The sequence below is a fragment of the Schistocerca americana genome, chromosome 1 (genome assembly GCF_021461395.2).
Source record: "Schistocerca americana isolate TAMUIC-IGC-003095 chromosome 1, iqSchAmer2.1, whole genome shotgun sequence".
NCBI lineage: Eukaryota > Metazoa > Arthropoda > Insecta > Orthoptera > Acrididae > Schistocerca > Schistocerca americana.
The window spans coordinates 637449928-637476140 of record NC_060119.1 but is presented as its reverse complement, the minus strand read 5'-3'; the positions used below and the strand labels follow the sequence as shown (position 1 = coordinate 637476140).

General features: G+C 38.6%; 1 protein-coding gene across 1 annotated transcript in view; it reads left to right on the top strand.

Annotated features, from left to right (window-relative positions):
- LOC124607541 (protein phosphatase 1L) overlaps nucleotides 1–26213 on the top strand; it is an 85447-nt gene that overhangs the window by 13888 nt on the left and 45346 nt on the right. Inside the window, exon 2 of the mRNA XM_047139913.1 lies at nucleotides 21127–21589. Coding sequence (XP_046995869.1) covers nucleotides 21127–21589 — 463 coding nt within the window. The remainder of the gene's footprint in view (nucleotides 1–21126; nucleotides 21590–26213) is intronic.

The following is a 26213-nucleotide window of genomic DNA, read 5'->3' as shown; positions in this document are numbered from 1 at the left end:
CATCCTTTTTATGGAATGTATAAAGGAAACCTTCCTGACCACACCAAGATTCTAAACCCCATTTCTGATTTAGGTTTATTGATGCAAGCTTCACAATATGGATGCAGGGCTAAGAGACATTATGCTCCTCCCGTCAAAGTCTCAATGCCTTCTCTCCTATCTACTTCACTTGGTCCTCCCTAGCCCAGTGTGCCGTTTTCTTGGATGATGTCTCCGATGGTTCCATAAAAACTCTGTCCCTGTCAAGACACATAATCAGAAACAGACCTCCATTTTAATAGCCGCAATCCCTTCCATACTAGAATGTCTCTGTCACATGTTGTGGATTGTGCATCTACAGGGAGGACCAATTCCTTGCCCTGTATGCTGAAAATCATTCTAAAGTCTGCAGTGACAGGCAATACCCTCCAGACCTTGTCTCCAGACAGATCTGCACATATCCTCACATGCCCTTACTCCTTCAACCAATCCCATGAATGAGCTGCAGAGGAACAACCCAATATCACTCTGGACCATAACCAGCTGGTGTCTTCCTCAGGGCATAGATAACTTTCCTTATTCCCTGAAATAAGGATCACCCTTCTCATCTCTCCCAAGGCTGTATTTTGTCATTCACACAGTCAAGAAATATTCAGGTCCACGCTTATGCCACACTTGCTTCAAACTATGTACCAGATCGGTCATATTCCTGTGAAAGACCCAGTTGCAAGACCTGTCTTTTGCACTCACTCAGTACATCTTACTACAGTCTGATTACAGCAACATTCTGCCCTGTCACAGACAGGAACACCTATGAAAGCAGTCATGTCGTATTCCAGTTCTGGTGTAACTTTTAAATAGCCCTTCATGTGGACAAGACAATGACCAGCAGCCTACCCTGTTGAAGTGCCAAAAGTGGAGTTCACCACATAGAAGCATAACATCCTTGACCTCTTTGGCTGCGTCAGAACCCCTGTCATGTGGATCCTCCTCTCCCTGCCCCTCCTGCCCCTGTACCAGCTTTTTTGACTTAACATGGATGGATGGTACCCATGTAACTTATCCTTTGATCTTGCAATGCTTGTAACCTCAAACTCCAGTAGCCGTGTTTACATCCATTTCCACCTATCTTTGTGCATCTCCCGGCTCCCACACTTCTTCATTCTACCCTCCCTCAATCTCTCCCTCCCTCTCTACCCTCTCTTGTCTGCAACCACAGTGGGGCTCGTTTCTCCAATCTCTCTCTTCCTGTATATTGATCTCACTCTCCCAATTAAATCCTCTTCTTCATTGCATGTTACACACGCCTTCTGCCTGTCCCAGTGCAAGCTCAATGGCACCACCTTTCCTATCCTGCCCCATTGCTGCCTGTTGCCTCTCACTCCCAAATTTCAGCCATCCTTCACTCCACTCCTCTTTGTCATCTTTGCATCTTTTTTCCTCTCACCCTGCCAGTACAATGAAACAGACTGTATATGATGTTGAAGTGTTACTTTTAAGTAATTACAAGATATCTACTCAAAGGAAATTTCCACCATACACTCTCTTAGCACTTCCTGCTCTAAGATGAATTGTGCTGCTGCCAATATGTTGAGGGTCTATTTTAAAAAAGTAGTATCCCTACAATCCACAAAACTGATGTCTTTCCACTAACAGCTCCTATAGAGCTTGAAAGCTTGCTTATTACTTAATGGAAACAAACACCACAGTGTTCTGATAGGTCATTTGATAAAATTGAAAGGAGATTACAGAAATCCTAAGCTGTTATGTGGAACACTGGAGCGGAGTAGGTAATTTTGAAAATATCACATTCTTGTTGGGTTTGCAAGCTGGCTACACAAATCACCGATGTTTTATTTGCTTAGTTAGTTATGGGACAGTAAGGATGCTGGGAGGTTCTACAGACGTGTTAAGTAACCGACAAGAGATGAGCTGGTAGTTGTTCATGAAAATTTGACATGTCGACCATTTGTGTTTCAGGAAATGATTCTCTTCCCACCTCTGCATATAAAACCGAGACTTAGCTATTCACCAAAGCATTGGAGCCTACTTCTAACCATCTCAAGAATATGAAAACTCTCTCCCCAGTATTACCAGGAACAAAACCTAGTAAGGTGTAATTTCCATTGGCTCCAAATGAGGAAGTTAATGCATGTCAAAGAACTCGGGTTCCCCACTTATATTGAAATGTGTTAGAGTCAAACTTGGATGTTTACTCAGAATGACAGCAAGGCATTAAAAGAGTAGTAGTTGGTGTCAAACGGAGTGCAAGAAACGGATAATCATGACAGATTAGCAGTAACCTAATGTATGTGAGCATGAGTCGAAGAACCACCTTCTTGAGACTGAGTATTGATTTTCTTCATGACATTTTCATGATAAAGGGTGATTTTTCATTACTTTCAAAGTAGAGCAACTTCTAAGTGACTGTATCTAATTTATTACTTATATGCAAAAAAGTACGTTACAGGGTCAATCCATATGAAGTGGGCCAGTGATGCTTGCTTGACCATTTTAAATATTTTAAACTTTTTTAATGTGTGATTACCCTATATTTGAGAAGTTCAAAACAGTTTTTTAAAATAATTTATCTTGCACCTTTACTGTACTGTGGCCATTTTTATTTGTAGGTGCGCGACAATTTTTCAGTCTGGAGACATTAGTGAAAATTTGAATGTATCTGCGCTCGGTTAAGTTACAACGTTGCAATTGACATGATTGTTTTTAGAAAAGTGTCCTCTGCAACATGGTCTATTACACAAAATACCCTAAATTAAAAAATAACCAGTCAATATGACCTCCAAAGTTTGGCATCCAAATTTTCAAAAATCCACTTTTTAGGCCCAAAAATAACAAACAAGGAGTGCTTTATTAGTGTCTATTTTTTCCTATTGTTAGATATCATAAAATACTAGCTTCATATAGAGCAAGAACACTTACAAACATTTCCTTAATTTTTTTATGAATTTTAGAAATTTGAAAATTTTCGTTTTTTGTTAAGTTTGAGGTTAGTTATCTCAGGTTGGACTGAATATAAAAATATGTTTTTTGCACAGTTTGTAAGCCTATATGATAGCAATGTACTGTATTGATATCTGACTGTGAACAAAGATATGAATTTTTGAAAATGAGGAGATAATTCACATTACTCTACAACTGATCTTATGGCTGTTGCCTATTTAAATGGTTTATTGTTTCATTGCGATAAAATTTGATTGTGACATATATTTAGTTAACACCACCACCCAATGTTCATTTAGTTTATTTATTTTTAATAATGCAATATTAAACAATAGGAGTTTTCACTTTTGTTCGATGGTAATAAAAATGCCCATTTACATTTAGGTTTATTGACAATAAAGAAGTACATTATTGCTGGGTGTGGCATTGTAGAACTATATTATTGCTGGGTGTGGCATTGTTGTATTCAGTCTGTTCTGAAGCCTCTGTTAGAGTGGATGTACGTACTTCATCGAGAGTGTAGAATGTGTTACGTGCGTTGTTGTGGGTGTAATCTGTAATTAATTTTGAAAGATTAACTGGAATGCAATAACATGAATGAACAGTGCTCTGTTGGACAGATAGCAAGTGAAGTGTGTCACAAAACAGTTTACGTGTCAGTTTAAAAAAACTTGAAAAATGTCAATGACTTTAATGAAGTTAGACAAACTTTGTTCAAATTCCGAGTAAGTTGTTCTGTAACATCAGTGTGTGAGTATCATGAGAAGAAATATATTCAGAAGTACAACCACATTTTTGGAAGAAATTGCTGTAATCCACTTAAAATTCGTAAGAAGCCTATTACTAAGGGTTTGAGGGAATAAAACTTGAAAATTTGCCCTTGTTGTGTTGGAGTGAAACAGCTTCTCAAGCAAAATATAAAGTGATTCCAGAAAATTCCCTCTGTCCAAATTGTTACTCAAAAATATTTGTTGTGAATCCAGAACCAGAACCATGTAACCTTGTTAATGACATTTATATTCCTAATGAGGAAGCTGTTAGCATATTGGATTTTGCTTGTTCTAAGTCAGACGTATCTCGTGGTTCGAAAATAAAGAAAAATAATGGTAGCTATTGAAAATAAGGTACAACAAATTTCAGACAAAATTAGAAAAGACTTGGAATAATGTTTTAATAATACCGATACATCCAACACTGTATATTTGAGCTTAATAGAGAAATTAAAAATTAAATATTCAGTGACATCTAAAGAGGAAAAGGTTAAAATTTTAAGATTGCTCCCTGGCTAGTGGTCAAGAGAGCAAATAGGCCTAGTTCATGAATTCAGTGTTTCTCGTCGTTTGATTAAACTAACTTGAAAATTAGTGAAAGAGCAAGGCATTCTTCCAGTTTTAGGAAAGAAGAAAGGAGTAGGTATAAGTGAAGAAACAAAACAGTTTATGTGTCAGTTTCAAAAAACTTGAAAAAGCAGTTTTTTGAAGATGATGAAAACAGTAGAATGTGCCCAGGTTGCAAAGATAGCAAAAGAGTTGTTATAAATGGAGTTAAAGTAACAAAGCAGAAACGACTAGTGCTGTCAAGTTTAAATAAAGTTTATGTAGCTTTCAAAAATTCTCATCCTGAATGCGAAATTGGAAGGTCAAAATTTTGTGACCTCCACCCTAAGTGGTGTATTTCGCCTGGATCCTCAGGGACACACTCCATATGTGTTTGTCAAACTGATGATTGCGGGTGCAAAACTCGGTGATCTTAACTACAAAGAGTTACTAGATTTAATGGTCTGTGACACTAGCAGTTATGAGTGCATGATGAGTTTTTGTAATAAATGCCCTGGTAAGGAAACCATTATTGAATTGTTTCATGAATATGATGAGGAAATGCCAGACAGTATTACTTTCAAACAGTGGGTCTCAACTAACAGGGCAGAAATGATAATAGTGGTTAAATCTCAGGAAGAATAGCCTACTTGGAATCTGTAATTGATAACTTACGAAAACTCAAAAGTCACCACTATGTTTCCAAAATCCAAAGTAAGTTTTTGTAGGACGAAAAAGCACAACTTCGTGAAACTGAATTCATAGTGATAGCTGATTTTGCAAAAAATTTACATTTGTGATTCAGGATGCAATACAAGGGTACCACTGGGTCAATGACCAGGCAACAGTGCATCCATTTATTCTCTACTTTAAAAATGAGAAAGATGAAGTTTGCAGTCCTTCAGTTTGCATTCTAAGCGACTATTTGGAGCACAACACTTTGGCTGTACATGTGTTTCAAAAGTATGTAATAAATTACATAAAAGAAAATTTTCCCAAGGTTGAGAAGCTGATATACTTTTCAGATGGAAGTGGTAGTCAGTATAAGAACAAAAAGAATTTTTCAAATCTGTGCAACCACAAAGTAGACTTTGGGTTGGAGGCTGAATGGCACTTTTTTGCATCTTGCCATGGTAAAAATGCATGTGATGGAGTAGGAGGTACAACAAAACATGAAGTAAGTAATACCAGCCTACAAAAACCAACCACAGACCAAATTCTCACAGTACAGGACATGTATGTCTTTTGCAAGGATAATATTAAAGGCATTACCTATTTTCTGATCAAGAAATAAGAAGTGGTTCTGCATATGAAAACACCACTTCAAACCAGATTTGAAAACAAGACATTTCCACAAATTCCTTGGCATTGCAGAAAACTTAGTTCAATGCTGTGTAACATCAGAAACCAAAATTTATGAGGATCATTGTGTCAGTAAAATTACATCTCTTTCTTTAACATTGAATGACATAGTGACGTGTATATGATGGACAGTGGTGGCTTGCAGAGGTTGAAAGAACAAGTTTGGAAAACAGTGATGTTTTTGTGCATTTTTCCACCCTGCTGGCCCAAGAACATCATTCAAGAAATGGATACCAATGAAAAATGTTTTAAAGAAACTTTCAGTGCTTGAACTTTCTACTGCAACTAGGAGGTCTATTCTATATCACAGAAACTGTCTGAAGAAATAAGTATTCTTAACATTCACCACCAGGTTTAGGAACAGTCACATCTTGAAGGATGTTAATTGAAAATATTTATTTTAAGTATGTCAAAATAATATAAATGTTAATTTCAGTGATGTTTCCACATTTTGTATATAATTCCGTACCTTACCTCAATAATAATGGTTTATATCCCACCAATATCACACATGAATAGGCAACAGCCATAAGATCAGTTGTAGAGTAATGTGAATTATCTCCTCATTTTCAAAAATTCATATCTTTGTTTACAGTCAGATATCAATGTTGAAATTTTTACAGTACGTTGCTATCATATAGGTGTACAAACTGTGCAAAAATCAATTTTTATATTCAGAGAAGTTTGTGGCACAACTTGACTAGAAGAAGGGATCGGTTGGTAGGACATGTCCTGAGGCATCAAGGGATCACAAATTTATCTTTGGAGAGCAGCGCGGAGGGTAAAAATCGTGGAGGGAGACCAAGAGATGAATACACTAAGCAGATTCAGAAGGATGTAGGTTGCAGTAGGTACTGGGAGATGAAGGAGCTTGCACAGGATAGATTAGCATGGAGAGCTGCATCAGACCAGTCTCAGGACTGAAGACCACAACAACAACAACAACATATTCAGTCCCACCTGAGATAACTAACCCCAAACTTTACAAAAAATGAAAATTTTCAAATATCAAAAATTCATAAAAAATTAAGGAAACATTTGTAAGTGTTCTTGCTCTATATGAGGCTAGTAGTGTATGATACCTGACTATAGGAAAAAATAGACTCTCATAAATCACTCCTTGTTTGTTATTTTTGGGCCTAAAAAGGGGATTTTTGAAAATTTGGATACCAAATTTTGGACATCATTTTGACCGGTTATTTTTGAATTTAGGTATTTTGTATAATAGAAATGTTGTAGAGGACACTTTTCTAAAAACAATCATGTCAATTGCAATGTTGTAACTTAACCCAGTGCAGAGATATTCATATTTTTGCTAACGTCTTTAACTGAAACATTGTCGTGTGCTCACAAACGAAAATGGCCACCATTCAGTAGAGGTGAAATGTATAATATTTCTAAAAACTGTTTTGACCTTCTCAATTATAGGGTAATCACATATAAACAAATTAAAATATTTAAAAATGGTCAAGCAACCAACTTAATTTTTATTGCACCACTTCATTTGGATTGACCCTAAGGCAATGTTGCATTACCATATAAATTTGGTTAGGTAGACACATTTTCTGATTTTTTTTTCTTTTTTATAATTTCTCCTAACATGAAAAATGATGTGAATGTCGATGTTTTAACACCATCAGCATTAGATACATCCAAAAACGTATGTTGACCAAAATCTATATTACATAACTATTATCAGTGTTCTTAAAAGTATGTGATTTTCTCATGAATGAATGGTCCAGCCCCTCCTTTCTCTGTAGCTGCTGTATAAAAATAATATTCTAACCAAAATCCTGTAACAACATATATACCCCAGTGGTCCTACAAAAGCCTAATTTAAATATATAAGCCTGTACAATAGAGTCTCAATATTCTGAATCCTGGAATTATGAGTTTCCCATGAATACGAGCCTCCAAAAAAATAAGAAAAGAGCTACTATACAGTGCAGCGATCCTTGATCCATTTCCCCGACCCACTCATAGCTAAACGCCTGTCTAACAACTCACTACTCTTAGTTGTGTTGGTGTCAATCACCCCATGCATATGCTTCTCCTGATTTTTAATTGTTTAAACAAGCAAACCTTTTGTCAAAAGTGTTGGTACAGTACACTGTTGCGTTTTATTTCCTTTGTTGACTGTATTTGATTGTACACCTACAGATGAGTGCTGTAACAAACGAAAGGAAATTTAATTTGTGACTTTGAATGTTAAGTGGAAGCACAGAAGTTACTTGAGAAAGGATAAACAGTAAAAATAGTTTTTCTTGAGTACAGTGTCATTGAAGCTAACGTTGTGACTGGCTAAGAAACTGACTGAATTAAAACAGTTTCTTTGAAAGAAATAATCTCTTAACTGAAAAACTTGAAAGAAATTGGTGTTTGACAAAGCAAGTGAGGCCTTGTTCATGTGACTTATTCTTTTCAACATCGTTTCCTTTCCTTTCCCCACATAAATTTTGATAGTTCAAGTATTCAATAATTCAAGGTGGTCATGGTTCCTTTCATTTTGAACTATCAAGAGTCTACTGTAATAGGAGGCACTGCACATTGCATACAGTGAAGTTGCAGTAATAACAAATGCTAAATTAGTGAATTTGCAAATGTTACCATGTTTGTGGTGACGATGAATATCATGAATATCATCAGAAACTTAACAAACCTGGTTATCATTCAGTCGTACTTTACAAATGAATGAACACTTTAGAAATGGGCCCAGATCACACCTGGACACTGGTCCATGGCCAGAGACATCATATATGCTGAACTGTGTGTTGTGTGATGATATAATTTTGCATGTACTTGCAGTATTATTTGCTGATACTACCTGCAAAATGTGATGCAAATGGAGTTAATATTAAGGAAGTAATAAATTAAAATTCATGCCTTCAGACTCGGGCTCCATCCCTAAAACGTCAAATAATGATCACGAAGAGCCAGGCTACCAGAAGAAAAATGAAATGTATGTGCAAACTTATACATGCCATTAGTAGAGTGGTTTATTTTGGCAAAGAAAAGGGAACTTTGGATTACAGGAACAGAGTAAGAGGGGTACAAGACTGGTAGGTTTCTGTGATCAATATGAGATGATAATTATTAAAATAATCCATGAATGCTCTGGAAGAAGACAGTATATGTTTTCATTTAGTTGTCATTTACCCAAAGGTCACCTCACAATGATGTGGGAGTTGTGAAGATAATACAATGCAAATCAGTAACCCAAAATCTAAAACACACAGAAAACATTATGTATTTTATCTTGTACAACTGAAAATACAGACAGAAAGAACCTTAACAAAAAGAAGTAAGATGAAAGGTCACATGGGAATAAGAAATTGAATTGTGCTGAAAGTAAACCCAAAGATTCTCAGAATCTATTAATCCCAGGAAAATTGGTGATTTTCCTCAATTTATAATGTATCATTGACTTTTAAATGGTCTGTTGTGCCATATCAAGAATATTCCAGGTCAACTAATATAATTGAGGCAGCATTGTGGAAGTGGGATTCAAGCCCAGACATAATAACCTGTATCTGGAAGTTGATGGTGATCACAAACGAATTCTTCCAAAATATAGAATCTTTGTTTCCCATTGTTGGTGCAAGAGGTGGGTCCCTCTCTTCCTAGGGTCCGAGCGACCTGCTGCCCTTTCTAATTTTTCCCACCCTATCCCTTTTTTCCCCTTGGAGAAGTAAATTAATAGACCCCAAACCTGCGTCTGTCAGCTAATTGAACGTGAGTACTGACCAGCCCCCCCCCCCCCTCTCTCTCTCTGTGATTTTATAAATATACAGGTGCTAAAAAAAAGTGTTGAATACCTTGAGAGGTGGTAGTACTCACTGAAACAAGAAAAATAAGTCCAATAAGCACGGGTCTGGAAATGCATATATTCCGAGATAAGCACTTGTTTATAGGGAGGGCTGTACAATGCTTGGTTGCAGATATTAGCACAGTCGTCGCATTGGCACTCCATCAGCTGTGTCAGCAAGGTGTTCTGTTGTCTAACTCACAATACTCTACCTATCATTAGGTGCTCTGCAGTCAGTTGTGTGGTTCAAGTCGTGCCGCAGGCTGTTTTAGCTTTCCTCATGTTTGTGTGTCTTATTGGACAGTACTGTCAACCTTGGGTATGTGTCATGGCATTTTACCTTCTTCCAAACGCAGATTCACTAAGTGTTTACTGCTATTGCATGTAGTACACTTACATTTTCTCCCTTCCATTGCTTGTTAGCAATCGAAGTCTACTACTGGGCAAATGAAATGGCAGATATGATATTCTGGTATGGTTTAACAAATGGACGTAGCTGGTGAGCCCATGCTCTCTGCGCTGAAAAATATCCATTCCAGCGTTTGAGAGACACAGGTGGCCATGCACCTCAGAAGACTGACTGTGGGCCTGTACAGTCTGCACACCTGACATAGTGGTGTGTGTGCTATGTTTAATGGGAGAAACCCCTGGGGCTGGTGTGTGACGATTAGCGGTAGCAGAAGGCGTGTCTCGCCCTCTTATCTAGAGGGTAGTTCATCGTTTGCTGTACCAATATCATCTACAGTATGTTCATGCTCTAAGACCAAGAGATCATCATTGCAGACATCGGTTCTGTCAATGGCTGTTGTGGAAGTGTGCTGAAAATCCACTGTTCTCATCCAAGATTTTGTTTACTGTCGAGGCAGGGTTTACAATAGAATTTTGAACCAGTCAATGGTGTGCAGGCACTATAAGTTCACCTCTTCAGTGTGTACCAGGAGGTACAACAACAACCGGTTTTACTTCAAATGGTGCATCATTCCTTATGCCGAAAGACAGAGGGGTGCATTGTAATGAATGAATGAATGAATGAATGAATGAACCCCTCCTGTAAACACGTTTACTGCAGAAAGTATGCATTTCCGGACCCATGTTTATTGGACTTACCTCAGAAAGTATGCATTTTTGTACCCATGTTTATTGGACTTACTTTTCTTATTTTGATGAGTACTACCACCTCTCAAAGTTTTAAATACTTTTTGTTTAACGCCCTGTAGAATCATTGCAGGAAAATCAGATAAAAATCAAGGAGGAAATGAAGCATAGATGGGCACAGAGAGAAGAAATGAGAAACAAAGCTGCAAGGAAAAACAAATAAAATCTCAAAATAGAATGACAGAAGACATGGAATTATTAAGGTTTTGAAGACAGAACTACAGTAAGAGAAATCTTGGAGAATGGAAGAGATATGTAATCTTTTAGAGACAGAAAGAACATTGACTAAAAAAAAAAGTGAGATGAAAGGTCACACAAGAGTAAGAAATCGATGAAATTCTGCAGATTCTGAGGATAAAAAAGCAGTAGACATCACTGACATATGCACGTAAGTCATGAAACAGAGTTGGTGAAAATTGAACGATCTCTTGTTGGAGAGTTTTGTAGCTGTTATGAAAAGTGACAATTCCTAAAGTTTTCTACATGAATAAAACAGGTCTTTTCCTGAAACAAGGGAATGTGAGAGAATATAATTATAAATCAGTATTTCTCATATCCCAAGCATCCTCAATCAATTATCATCTGTTCAACTGACTACATATCTTCTCCTCCATTTCACTTTCATTACAGATATAATTTCATCTTTGACTCCAATCTGTTCTGTGATCCATTCGTATAATTCCTAATAATTTCAAAGTTGCATCTCTCTTTTGTTCACTGAACAACCCTCAGTTTTTGAGTCATTTTTACATTAAAATTCCCTACATACCACTCAAAACTGGTAACGCAATTTGATTATAAAATTTCTTGATGATGCTGTACTGCAGCAACCAGCCACAAATTGGTTTTGGTTTACTTTATTGAAAAAGGACTGTTGCTGGTTTTGCACTGATGCAGTCCATCATCACATGGCTTCCATGCTGTCATCAAACTACTAGTTAATTTAGCGTTTTGATGAAAGCTTGCGAGTCATCTGATGATGAATTGTGTCCGTTCAAAACCCGTAAGAGTACTTTTCAATAAAGTGAACCAGGACCAATTTGTGACTGCTTCCTGCTGTACACAGTTAACAGAAAAATCTGTTGGTAGGGCAACCACAGCTATGAATATCATATTGGGTATTAATAACCACTTCAGCTGTATTCAGTCCTTTATTATTGGATCACTACTGGTTTCGTGGCACTAAAAGCCACATCTTCATGTGAACACTTGTGCAACAATAAATCCAAAAGGAATAACAACCCTGAGATATACACTAGTATGATAAATCATTTTAAAGTTTTAAAAATTCATTCTGGCCCAAAATTAGGTCTTAATAGTTTTCATTTATTTTCTCCATACCAGTGAATCACTGTGGTATGATTTGTTTAGGGCCCATCCTCTGTATTGGAATCCAGCTGTTTTATTCTGTGACATACTGCCTTTTAATGGTGTTTTGTTCTGACGGACAGTGAATGTTGGGTAAAAAGATTCCGATCTTTTCCACTCGAATGTTTAGTCATGCGATTACTAACATTTTGATATTCTCTTGTAAAAGTTTATAATATTTTTAACAAATTTTAAAAATCTTTAAATAATTAACCATACCAGCATATGTTTCAGGGTTGCTATTCCTTCTGGATTTATTGTTATACAGATGTTCGCCTGAAGATGTGGCTTTTAGTGCCACAGAACTGGTAGTGATCCAACAATACAGCTGAAGCAGTTATTAATACCCACAATGACACATTTACCAATTTGTATCACATAACAGCCACAGACTCCAATCCTGCTATACTTGATAAATTGTGCTATAAACTTTGTTTCTGAGATATTGAAACCTTTGTTGTGAAAACCTTATTTAGTTTACCAAAAGCACTCCAGACCGTTCTTACTACTCTTTATTTCTTCAGCTGTCCCTTTAGTTGTCATAAACTGCCCTAAATATAAAATCTCACCCACTGATTCAGTGACTTGATTATTAATGTGTAATATTCTTTGTATTAATGTGTTAAGTGTCCCTTATTTTAGTGTAAATACAAAAGATTTTCAGGCCAACTTTCAAACTCATTGTATTAAGTTCTTCAATTAGTTGTCAAAGTGTATTTTATCCACAGGCATACAGTATAGCATTATCAGTGAAAATAAGACGGTTCATCTGTGATGTTTCATCAGCATGTATTCTTTCTTCTTCTCAGTTTTAGATCCCTAAACTTCCCCTAGGTTTGTTAAGAATAACTTTTGGTGAGACAGAATCCCCTTACCTGATATTTCTTACAGTTCAAACAATGGAAACTCCGGGTTGGGATATCAGTAATGTAAGATAGATTGCTACTTACCACAAAGATGACACATTAAGTTTCAGAAAGGTACAATTAAAAGATTCTTACACATAAGCTTTCAGCCACGGCCCTCATCACCAAAAGAAAGAGAAACACACACCATTCATTCACACAAACAAGTACACCTCACGCACACATGACCGCCATCTCCAGAATCTCAGAACAGAATTCCTTAAAATTCTAAATTTCTCACTGTCTTGTTGGATTGATGTTTATGCTTTTTGTTTGCTGACATGTATCAAATCCATGCCTTGTACTTCAAGGGTTATCAGTACAGGTTTTATTGAATATGAGACAGAATGTTCTCAAAATCTGTGAATTCCATGAAATTTGATGATTTTACTCAGTTTATAATTTTGTACTAGACTTTCAAGTGGTGCATTGTGTTACATCAAATACAACTGACACTCGGAAAATTCAGACACATGTTTGTAGCAGCATAATAGATCAATGTTGGAGGTAATCGGAAAACTGGGCCACCCAGCTATTGCCACTCTTACACATATCTAACAATAACAGACAGTACTGTGTGTAGCAGTATTGCTTGTAGCAGCCATTACAGTATGTAGAGCATGTAATGTTACGTTGCGCTGTTGGATACGTTTGCTTCAAACTATATGACGAAACAAATCTGGCTCATTGTAACAGTTAATTGAATGCTGCTGGGGACAATTGATACAGAATTTTATGTAATACATACAAAGATTAAAAATGAACATGCCAGTAAAGAAATTTCATGAAAGATTTAATTATTCTTTATTATGAAAAGGGAAGTTGCTACGCATCATGTAGTGGAGGTGCTGAGTCGCAGATAGGCACAACAAAATGACTGTCACAAATAAAGCTTTTGACCATTAATGTCTTCGTCAACAATAGAACACACACACACACACACACACACACACACACACACACACACACACACACACACACAAGGCCTTAATGGCTGAAAGCTTTATTTGTGACAGTCTTTTTGTTGTGCCTATCTGCGACTCAGCACCTTCACTGTATGGTGAGTGGCAACTTTCCTTTTCATAATATTGTTACATTCTATTCTGGCTTTTCCATTGTTTAATTATTCTCTATTTTTATTGTGATGCTCAGTACATATTGCTCAGCACTGAAAGTGCAGGGCACTGCCTCTCCTAGCAGCACTTCTCTACCTGTATAATTTGTGTCTGTGGATGGGACCTATTGTCTCCTCTTCCAGTCCCCCCCCTCCCAACTACACTTCCTTCCTCTAGCAGCGACCAGAAAAAAATTCAGTAAATAATAATATTATAGCCAATACAAAAGGTTAACCGAGATTATCAGTGAACTTAAATGGAATGTTGGGATGGTATGCAGTATTGTTCTCGCATTGTTTGCCGAAATATGGACGTCAGCCTTCCCACACTCCATACATGTATGGAATTAAGACATAAAATGTTTCCTGAGCTTGCTTAAAATTCAGTGGTTTTTGCATGAAAGTTTTATTCTTCACAGAAAGGGGGCTGGTAGGTGTATGGTTGTTTTTGTATGTTCTGTCTCCTTCCTGGTAAAATAGAAAAGGAATGTATTATTCCACTTTTGAAGCTTGTCTCTACTCAAACGGAATTCTGTGAAGTCCCATTTATATCACTTTGTCTTCCATCTGTAATCAGTTTTGATGTAACATAGTCATCTTCATGTGCCTTTGCTTTTACATTTCTTCAGTGACTTTGATGCATCATCTCATCTTTGTTGCGTACTCCAAATTAGACTTTCAAAAGGGGTTACAGAAAATCAGTCGCATCGTTTTCAGTAGTGGGTACAGTTCGTACATTTCTAATAACACTCTGCACTAAAAGAAGAAAATGAAAAATTGTATTTGTGTGTGCTGGCCACTGCGAACCACACAGAAGCATAAAAAAGTGTTGCACCCTTTGATTCTTGCAAACATGTTGAAACACTACAAGTGCAGACCCTTGTTTTATATTAATAAACACGTAGTTTAGTGGCAAATCGAGTAACACCATGAGAAATTCTATTTAGGTCAATAATGGGTAATCATAGCTATTCGGGTGTCAAACCAGAGGGAGACTGAGGACTGCAGAAACCTGATTCACTATTTGCTGAATGTGACCTAATGGAAACCATCCATGTAATATATGAATCGTATGCTTCATATAACTAAGAAAGAAAGATGTAAATATTAAAAATCAATAAATAGACAAAATAGAAGACTAGCATAGTTTTAAAAGAACCATCAGTTTTCGAGTCTCCTCCTTTAGGGAAAGTTTCATCAGTAATTTCGTTTATGCATTTATGAAAAAACTATGTAATTAAATGATAAGATCAGATTTATGTATTAAAATATAGCCACTTGTTTTAGACCTATTTGAGATCAACTTTACATTTGTAAATGTCATAAGTTATGTATCGGAGCGTGGAATTTCAGATCCCTTAATCGGGCAGGTAGGTTAGAAAATTTAAAAAGGGAAATGGAGAGGTTAAAGTTAGATATAGTGGGAATTAGTGAAGTTCGGTGGCAGGAGGAACAAGACTTCTGGTCAGGTGAATACAGGGTTATAAACACCAAATCAAATAGCGGTAATGCAGGAGTAGATTTAATATTGAATAGGAAAATAGGAATGCGGGTAAGCTACTACAAACAGCATAGTGAACGCATTATTGTGGCCAAGATAGATACGAAGCCCACACCTACTACAGCAGTACAAGTTCATATGCCAACTACCTCTGCAGATGACGAAGAAATTGAAGAAATGTATGATGAAATAAAAGAAATTATTCAGATAGTGAAGGGAGACGAAAATTTAATAGTCATGGGTGACTGGAATTCGAGTGTAGGAAAAGGGAGAGAAGGAAATGTAGTAGGTGAATATGGATTAGGGCTAAGAAATGAAAGAGGAAGCCGCCTGGTAGAATTTTGCACAGAGCACAACATAATCATAGCTAACACTTGGTTTAAGAATCATGAAAGAAGGTTGTATACATGGAAGAACCCTGGAGATACTAAAAGGTATCAGATAGATTACATAATGGTAAGACAGAGATTTAGGAACCAGGTTTTAAATTGTAACACATTTCCAGGGGCAGATGTGGACTCTAACCACAATATATTGGTTATGACCTGTAGATTAAAACTGAAGAAACTGCAAAAAGGTGGGAATTTAAGGAGATGGGACTTGGATAAACTGAAAGAAACAGAGGTTGTACAGAGTTTCAGGGAGAGCATAAGGGAACAATTGACAGGAATGGGGGAAAGAAATACAGTAGAAGAAGAATGGGTAGCTTTGAGGGATGAAGTAGTGAAGGCAGCAAAGGATCAAGTAGGTAAAAAGACGAGGGCTAGTAGAAATCCTTGGGTAACAGAAGAAATATTGAATTTAATTGATGAAAGGAGAAAATATAAAAATGTAGTAAATGAAGCAGGCAAAAAGGAATACAAACGTCTCAAAAATGATATCGACAGGAAGTGCAAAATGGCTAAGCAGGGATGGCTAGAGGACAAATGTAAAGATGTAGAGGCTTATCTCACTAGGGGTAAGATAGATACTGCCTACAGGAAAATTAAAGAGACCTTTGGAGATAAGAGAACCACTTGTATGAATATCAAGAGTTCAGATGGAAACCCAGTTCTAAGCAAAGAAGGGAAAGCAGAAAGGTCGAAGGAGTATATAGAGGGTCTATACAAGGGCGATGTACTTGAGGACAATATTATGGAAATGGAAGAGGATGTAGATGAAGATGAAATGGGAGATACGATATTGCGTGAAGAGTTTGGCAGAGCACTGAAAGACCTGAGTCGAAACAAGGCCCCGGGAGTAGACAACATTCCATTGGAACTACTGACAGCCTTGGGAGAGCCAGTCCTGACAAAACTCTATCATCTGGTGAGCAAGATGTATGAAACAGGCGAAATACCCTCAGACTTCAAGAAGAATATAATAATTCCAATCCTAAAGAAAGCAGGTGTTGACAGGTGTGAAAATTACCGAACAATCAGTTTAATAAGCCACAGCTGCAAAATACTAACACGAATTCTTTACAGACGAATGGAAAAACTAGTTGAAGCCGAGCTCGGGGAAGATCAGTTTGGATTCCGTAGAAACACTGGAACACGTGAGGCAATACTGACCTTACGACTTGTCTTAGAAGAAAGATTAAGGAAAGGCAAACCTACGTTTCTAGCATTTGTAGACTTAGAGAAAGCTTTTGACAGTGTTGACTGGAATACTCTCTTTCAAATTCTAAAGGTGGCAGGGGTAAAATACAGGGAGCGAATGGCTATTTACAATTTGTACAGAAACCAGATGGCAGTTATATGAGTCGAGGGACATGAAAGGGAAGCAGTGGTTGGGAAGGGAGTGAGACAGGGTTGTAGCCTCTCCCCGATGTTATTCAATCTGTATATTGAGCAAGCAGTAAAGGAAACAAAAGAAAAATTCGGAGTAGGTATTAAAATCGATGGAGAAGAAATAAAAACTTTTGAGGTTCGCTGATGACATTGTAATTCTGTCAGAGACAGCAAAGGACTTGGAAGAACAGTTGAACGGAATGGACAGTGTCTTGAAAGGGGGATATAAGATGAACATCAACAAAAGCAAAACGAGGATAATGGAATGTAGTCGAATTAAGTTGGGTGATGCTGAGGGAATTAGATTAGGAAATGAGGCACTTAAAGTAGTAAAGGAATTTTGCTATTTGGGGAGCAAAATAACTGATGATGGTCGAAGTAGAGAGGATATAAAATGTAGGCTGGCAATGGCAAGGAAAGCGTTTCTGAAGAAGAGAAATTTGTTAACATCGAGTATAGATTTAAGTGTCAGGAAGTCATTTCTGAAAGTATTTGTATGGAGTGTGGCCATGTATGGAAGTGAAACATGGACGATAAATAGTTTGGACTAGAAGAGAATAGAAGCTTTCGAAATGTGGTGCTGCAGAAGAATGCTGAAGATTAGATGGGTAGATCACATAACTAATGAGGAGGTATTGAATAGAATTGGGGAGAAGAGGAGTTTGTGGCACAACTTGACCAGAAGAAGGGATTGGTTGGTAGGACGTGTTCTGAGGCATCAAGGGATCACCAATTTAGTATCAGAGGGCAGCGTGGAGGGTAAAAATCGTAGAGGGAGACCAAGAGATGAATACACTAAGCAGATTCAGAAGGATGTAGGTTGCAGTAGGTACTGGAAGATGAAGAGGCTTGCACAGGATAGAGTAGCATGAAGAGCTGCATCAAACCAGTCTCAGGACTGAAGACCACAACAACAACAACAACATGTATTACTTTGTACCTCTGTTACATGGTTATTTTATTTGTTATTGCAGCAGGTAGTTGTCACTGAAAGATAACATACAAAGGAGGATTGGAAAGTAATGCACAATAATTTTTTTCTCCCCTGGTATTGCAGCTAGAATGTTGAAATTTCATGACGATGTAATGTGAAGTTTGTGCTACAGAGAGCTCTAGCAAGATAGGTCATAACTATGACACAAAAATATATATATTTGTTACACCGCATTATTTTAGGAGGAGAAGGCATTTGCGCCTTACAGTATATAAACATTGATAATATTTCTATCAGTACGAAGAATGGAGTAGGTGCACAACTTATTCTGCACGGACCTTCAGTGTTTTGTGGATGCATACTGAATTTTACACTTACTAATGCCAATGTTAGTGCACATGGTAATGGTTGGGTTACTGTGGCTCTAGTACGTGTTGCTAAAGTGGAGAGTGTATCAGGGCTGGAGACTTTTAACAGTCACAAGTCATCTAGATACTGATTCTGACACCTCAGAGGGATGGGGGTTGTCTCAGGCCACCTCCTTGATTTTTACACACACACACACACACACACACACACACACACAGGTGGTGGCAAGGGGAGGGGGTATGGGGGCTATAGCCCCCCCTCCGCCCCCCCCCCCCCCCCCCCCAATGGGGTATCATATTACACTGGATAAAATGACTTCAGAAATCAGCAAATATATTAGTCCAAAAGAGTAAATTATTTTTATAATAATTATGTAGCAATATAGGTTGCAGTGTATTTAAAATACGTTTTAACAAAAGAATAAGAGCGGCAAATAGCTTACTATGTGAACCAATAAATATCGTTTAACTTAAAATGGGTATCTTCTTGTTTATTAATACACATTTTTTTACCCTGAACTCCAAAACTGCTTTAAGCAACACCAAATTTTACCAATTTGTCGGTGGCAGGGCCCAACTCTCCTTTTCTTAAGTGATATTCCACTCCACCAACCCCCCCCCCCCACCAAATTACCCCCCCCCCCCCCCCCCCCTCAACCAACTTCTAGGCATGTTACTATCATCAACTTGTGGTGGGCAGTGAGGTGTAGTTTGATACTTGTGGGCCAAAGGTCATAAACTGAATGATATTCACAGGAACATGCATATATGAGGACGACTATATGGACAGTAGCAATGTCTCCGGGGGTGTACATTCTTCCAAGAGGCTACGTGAACCAGAGTGATTTGCCATGCTCTGGGTGTCTGGTAACAGCTGCAACCCCACAGAATGTCAGAGCCACTGAGGCAGCTATTTTGAATGACCAGTCTGTGCAGCTGCGAACCTTACCAGAGCAGTTAAACATTTGCTGTGGTAGGGGTGTATGATATTATTCATGAGATGTTGAAATTTTTTAAAGTTAATACTCACTTTGTGACTAAGAACTGGACAGGCAACCACAAGGCCAGTGAATGATGACATCTTACGTCACAGAAAGGCATGGCTTTCTGAAAGGGCTCATCACTGGTGATGAAGTGTGGGCTTACCACTACACACCTGAAACCAAGAAATGGGAACATGCTTGTTCCCAAGTACAAAAAAAGTCAAAGTGACTCAGTCTGTGAGGAATGTGCCTGTGGCTGTGTTATGGGATGTGCAAGGTGTGTTATTGGCATACTTTGCTGAACAGGGACCACAGTGAATGCTGCAGCCTACATTAAAACTTTGGTTAAGCTGCATTGCACCTTTCATGACAAATACCACAACATTAATGCTGATGGTGTCAAAGTTATTCAAGACAATGCTTACCTCTGTGTTGCTGCTTCTGTCCGTGAGAAAATCATCAAATTTGGGTGGAAAGTGCTTCAGCATTCACCAAATAGTACGGACCTTGCACCATCAGACTTTCATCTATTTGGTACCATGAAAAAAATCCTTGCTTGCCAATGCTTTGCACCAGATGCAGAAATGAAGTCAACAATCCACAGATAACTTTACTCCTACCAAATGGACTACTATGAACCGGGCACATTGAAACTGGTACCACAATGGGAGAAGTGTATTGAGAACTTTGGTGACTATGTAGAAAAGTAGGTAAAAGATGTAAGTTCATTTGTGATACTTTTGTTTTGTTTCCTGTTAAGCTTTTTGGTAGTAAAACTATCGTGTGTTACTTTCTGTTCTTCCTTGGTACAAATCTGAATACCAGTTTGTAAATAAATAGAATTGTAGCTTCCTGGCAGATTAAAACTGTGTGCAGCTGAGACTCAAACTGGGGACCTTTGCCTTTCGCAGGCAAGTGCTCTACGGACTGAGCTACCCAAGCACGACTCACAACCCGTCTTCACAGGTTCAATTCTACCAGTACCTAGTCTTCTACCTTTCAAACTGCAGAAGAGCGTCTGTGAAGTTTGGAAGGTAGGAGACAAGGTACTGCTTGGGTAGCTCAGTCGGTAGAGCACTTGTCTATGAAAGACAAAGGTCCCCAGTTTGAGTCTTGGTCCGGCACACAATTTTAATCTGCCAGGAAGTTTCATATCAGCGCACACACCACTGCAGTGTGAATATATCATTCTGGATAAATAAAATTGCCGTGGAACTTCAGTTTTGTTTATTTTATTGTAATTATAATTATCATATCACATGCTGCCAAGTACTGATGGAGAATCGTGTAATAATATCTGAGAAGCGCCTTTGCAAATATTTGGAGCAGTCATTGTAACACAATGCTAGTGTAAGCAGTGCACCTATAGGCACAATGTTTCTTTTGCGTAATGATGTCTACGCCTCAACCCACTTGAATAAAGCTCTTACTCCTTACAGTTATCATTCCATTTATTAAATCAGCGATAATTTGAAAGAAGTGTTCTGTAATTTCGAGACAGGATATTTTTTTAAAAAATGTGATTTACTTTAAAATCATTTTGTACAGATTTGTGAAATTCTCTATGACAGTTTTCAATAAACTTACTTTTATTTTCTTTCAGTTTGCTGCCAACTATGCTCGTGACAAACTGATTCAAAATTTGTACAACAAAGTCATTGAACTCAAAAGATTGAAGGCAGAGGGTAAATACAGAGAATGTGAAAATGTCACAACACAAGCAGAGAAGCCACAAGAATCAAATAAAACAGGGGGGTCACCAGCAGTAGACAGAAAGAAAAGTTTCAGGAAAGCAGCTTCACAAACAGATGATTGTGTAAAAAAGCGTGCTGGAGGCATTCCTGGGGTAACGGATCCCGAGCTGCTACAGCGACTCGGTTCTCTCAGTACAAGAACGATAACACGGGAGGCACGACCCTCAACTGCTCCTCCACCTCCTACGAACCCTCCGATTCGATACCTGGATGCCTCAGGTACAATTGATTATGGACGACTTCTTACAGATGAAGTACTTGCTGCTGATCATCTGTTAGTTGAAGCTGCAAAAAAGAGTCTGGATGTTGCAGGTAACTTTTACAAATTTCCTAGGTTGATAAGTAGTACTGATCTACTTAGCACTGTAAGATACTGTTCTTATCATGCTTTTGATATAGGTGGCATAATCTGTGAATAATGTCATTTCAAACAGACTATTTTCTACTGCATTTTTTGTCTCCTGTTGCAGTGATTTAAATTATGAAAATATAGTTGTAAGGAGGTTCAAAGTCTGTCATAAACTTGAATTACTATTTCTCGAACTTCGAGAAGCTCAGCCAAGCAAATAGATGCTGCAGAGAGGTGAGCATTGGAAGGGATTAAGTGCTGCCCTTCTCATAATGTGTTGGTTCTACACATCTGCATTGACCTTTGTACTGAGCACATATGAATGTAGAAGTTACACACACTGTGCTTTGCGAGGGTGTCCATACCCAGGAGCAAGAAAGGGGAGAGGGGGCTGCACATCCCCCTCCCTGCAGTCTGAAGGAAAGGAAAAACTATAGTTTCTATAGTTTAGTCTGTGTTTTTATTTCATGAAAAGATTTAAAGGTTAGTATTATGCAAGTTGTTAATAGGGACAGAATCTAATTTTTTATGGCTACTTACCAAGTCACCATTCGTCTTCCAAAATATTCTGTACCTCCCCCCCCCCCTCCCCCCCCTAGACTATTATAAGGATCACAAGGACACCCATGCACCCCTGGTGTGCTTTGTGTTGTAAATCTCTTCCCTGAGGAGTTTCAAGAAAAGCCCATGTTGCGCCTGGAATTGTTTCATCACTTGTTTTGAAACAAAGTATCTGTAAGCACTACATACAAAATTGGTATTGCTAATTCTGGAAGGTTGACAATGGCTAGACAAAAAACACGATTGGCCAAAGCCAACTACCTCCAGTTCAGAATTATGGAGACCAATAATGAAGAGAAGTATGACAAAGGGTATACAGTGTGTCTGAAAGGCAGACATCGTATATATGTTATCTGCACTAATCAATCAGATTAAAACTACATTATTGGATGACATAATTAATAATGCCACAATGAGATGATGTGTTGTGTTTGATGCAAAGTAGTGCTTATAAATACCAGAAGTCTAGGTGCTAACAGAAAGCAGTGAAGCTAATATTGTTATAGGTACCAAAAGCTTGCTAAAGCCAAAAGATAAGTTCAGTTGAAATTTTCACAAATGACCTAATGGTGTTCAGAAAGAATAGATTAAATACAATTGGAGGCAGTGTATTTTTTGCTGTTAGAGGTCATTTACCTTGTGAAAGTCGATAATTCCTGTGGGTTAGTATGGGTAATTGACAACTGGAATAAATTAATAATAACTCATATGATTGAGTTGCTGAACAGTTCAAAGAAAACTTGAGTGTCATCTCAAATAGGTACCCCCACTTGTATAATTACAGTTGGTGGTGGCCAAAATACATGTTCCAAGCTGGTGTTAAGTATAAAACAACATCAGAAATTCTACTAAATGCTTTCTCTGAAAATTATTGTGAGCATTTAGTTAAGGAGCCTGCTTGAAGTGTGAATAGTTATGAAGACATACTGACCTCTTAGTGACAAATAATCCTGAACAAATAGTGAGCATCATGACAGGTACAGGGGTTAGTGATCACAAGTTCGTTGTAATGAGACTGATAACCACAACATTTAAATCCACCAAAAGTAAATGTAAGATATAGCTATTTAAAAAATCAGATAAAATTTGCTTGACTCCTTCCTAAGAGACAGTCTCCACTTCTCTCAGCTAAGTATGTAGGTGTAGACCATATGTGGCTTGACTTTAAAGAAATAATATATTAGGCAGTTGAGAGAATTAAACTGAATACATTAATAAATGATGGTACTGATCGCCTATGCTTCACAAAAAAGGACGTAACACTGTTGCAGAAGTAACGAAAAAACATGCTAAAAAAATGCAAAATCACCAAGATTGGCAAATTTCACTAATGCTTGAACCTCAGTGTGGACTTCAGTGGGAGATGCTTTTAAAAGCTTCCACAAGGAAAATCTGTCTTGAAATCTGACAGAAAATCCATAGAGATTCTGGTCATTTGTAAACTACAAGTCACATCAATACTTTCACCGCATGATACCAATGACTACTAGGTGTAATGACAGCGCCACTGAAGCAGAGTTGTTAAACACAGACCCTCAGGGGCTCAGAATTCATTTTCTGGGTTCAGGCTTGGCAAACCTAGGGTTATTGAGCTGAGACTGGTAAGCATTGCCAGTCCTCTGTCAAAGTAAGCTCTGGGCATGCTTCAGCAACAACTATATGGCACAGTGGTGGAATGTTGTGTGCCACAAGGATTGGGGCTTGATCGCAAGGATGGTAAAAACCTCTTTAAAAATAAAAATAAACCAGTCCTAAGGTATCTGTGTTTTAATGAGATGCATGGTTGTTTAGGTGAAACGTTTGTTAGCGGGCAACTGTTGGGGAATCTGCTGCACCTTCATTGTATAGGGGTTGCTCAAGCAAACGGGGTTCAGTCCGATTGGACTAATTTTCCTAGTTGTTTGTAGGACCAAGATGGAACCTTCGAAATTTTCTCTCTACCTTCCAGCGAAATGGATGGGTCACTGGTAGGTATCGGCACACAATCTCTCAAGAGGCCTTGTGTAATGAGTCCTCCAGATTCTGAGTACTTCAGGTTTTAGTAACAGAATGCGTGCTGTGGGTCAGAATGTGTTTTTTAGAGTTAAAACAAAAAGAGGCAAGTTTTAAGAAAGTCTCCCCTTTCTGTATTCAGAAGGGTTTAGAGGGTATAGCAGGTAAATTAAAATCTGTTAAGTGGTCACACAGTGGGACACGGTTGGTCAAAACCTCTAGTTCGCAACAAGTGACAAACCTGCAGAAAGTGAAAAGCCTTTAAGAGTATGCCATTGAAACTGAGCTACACACTACCTTGAAACCTTGAATTGCAGCAAATGAGTTGTTACTTGCAGAGACCTAGTGAACATCCCCAAAGCAGAATTGGAAGATGCACGGCGCTCAAGATATCATGAAGAGGATGGATGGGGATCTGATAATATCCAACTCCTCCATCTTTACGTTCAGTAGCACAAAACTCCTAGATAATGCCAAGGCAGGTTTGCTTCACTTACACATGAGGCCCTATGTCCCAAACCCACCACTTTAGGCCGTAAGCGAAAAGCCACTTGTGGCAAATGTAATAAGGCCGCCCACGAAGGAGATGTTCGTTCATCTGCTTTGAAATGTGTGAATTTCTCTGGAGGTGACCCTGTGTGGAGTAGGGACTGCAGCGTATATTTGGAAGAACAGAAGATACAAGAGCTTAAAACTACAAAGTGCATCCTGTATGTTGAGGCCAAAGAGATGTATAAGGTCATGCCGCCCCCCTCCCTCCCCCCCCCCCCCCCCCCCCCTGTGATCGCTATCTCATTTACTTCAGCTCTTTAAAAACCTGTTTAGAAAAGAAATTCTGTTGCACAAACAGAGGTTGCTAGTGTCAGCACTGGTACCTGCCTATGTCAGTGCACTTGTGCTGCTGCAGTTACTTCCAAGAATATAAAATATCAGAAAGGGTGTGGTTGCAAACGTCACTGAGGTCTCTGCCCCTCCAAAGGTTCAGTCTGATCCACCATCCAGTGGTGCCACTACTACTGCCTCAGTTGTGGCTCCTAAACCTCCCCGGCCAAAAAATAAAAGGCAAAGCATCAGTCACTGACTAAGATGGAAAGTAACAGTCCAACAATATTAACTTCTTTCTACCTGACGTCTCTTATTGTTTGTCTTTCAAGCTGATGGACCTTGTTGTTGGCGGAGAGCATTTATCTCACCAAGACCGAGCCTCCACCTACTGGCTCTACTTGCCAGCAAAAAGAAATGGTGAAAGTTCAACCACCATGATAATAGCTCTCATACTACAGTGTAACATTAATCGGTTCAGGAGACATGTGGAGGAACTGAAACTCGTAGCACAGGAACACCCCCTGTACTAGAGTTTGCGGGAAATGAATTTTAAAGTGTCTGATGCACTCGTTACTATGGGGCTATACCCTCCATCACAAGGATGATCTCGCTCAGGGAAGAGCCAAGGGAGGGGTTGCTGTGTTTGTCAGTAATTCCCACATCTCTTCTGCCCTCCCCCTGGCTACTGACCTACAAGCAGTTGCAGTTGAAATTCGTATGTGTCAGAGGATCACTGTTTGCTCACTGTATTTACCTTCACGAGATGCAATAAACTCCGAAGCTATCACAGGTCTTATAGAGAAACTGCTCCCCCCCCCCCCCCCCCCCTCCGCCCCACCCCGCTCTCAACCTATTTCTCCTGCTTGATGAGTTTTTAGTGTCTGTAGTGTGTTATGGAGCTCAGACTCAACTCGCCCTGGGGGAGGTTTTGGAGAGCTGTTTTAGGAGCTGTGGATTCTCAAAATGTGCAATCCTACTCATTTCTTAGCGGCTACAAGATCATCCTCACCTATCGACCTCTCTTGCTGCTTTCCAGCACTTGCAGATTCTGCTGAGTGTGAAGCAACTGATGACTTTCATTCCAGTGACCACTTCCCACTGTCAATTCCCCGACCATATGGAGTATTACTACACAGGAAGTCACCAAAATGGGTGGTCAGTGGAACTAACTGGACGCTGTTCAGCCAGCTGGCTGCGAACACTAAGGCA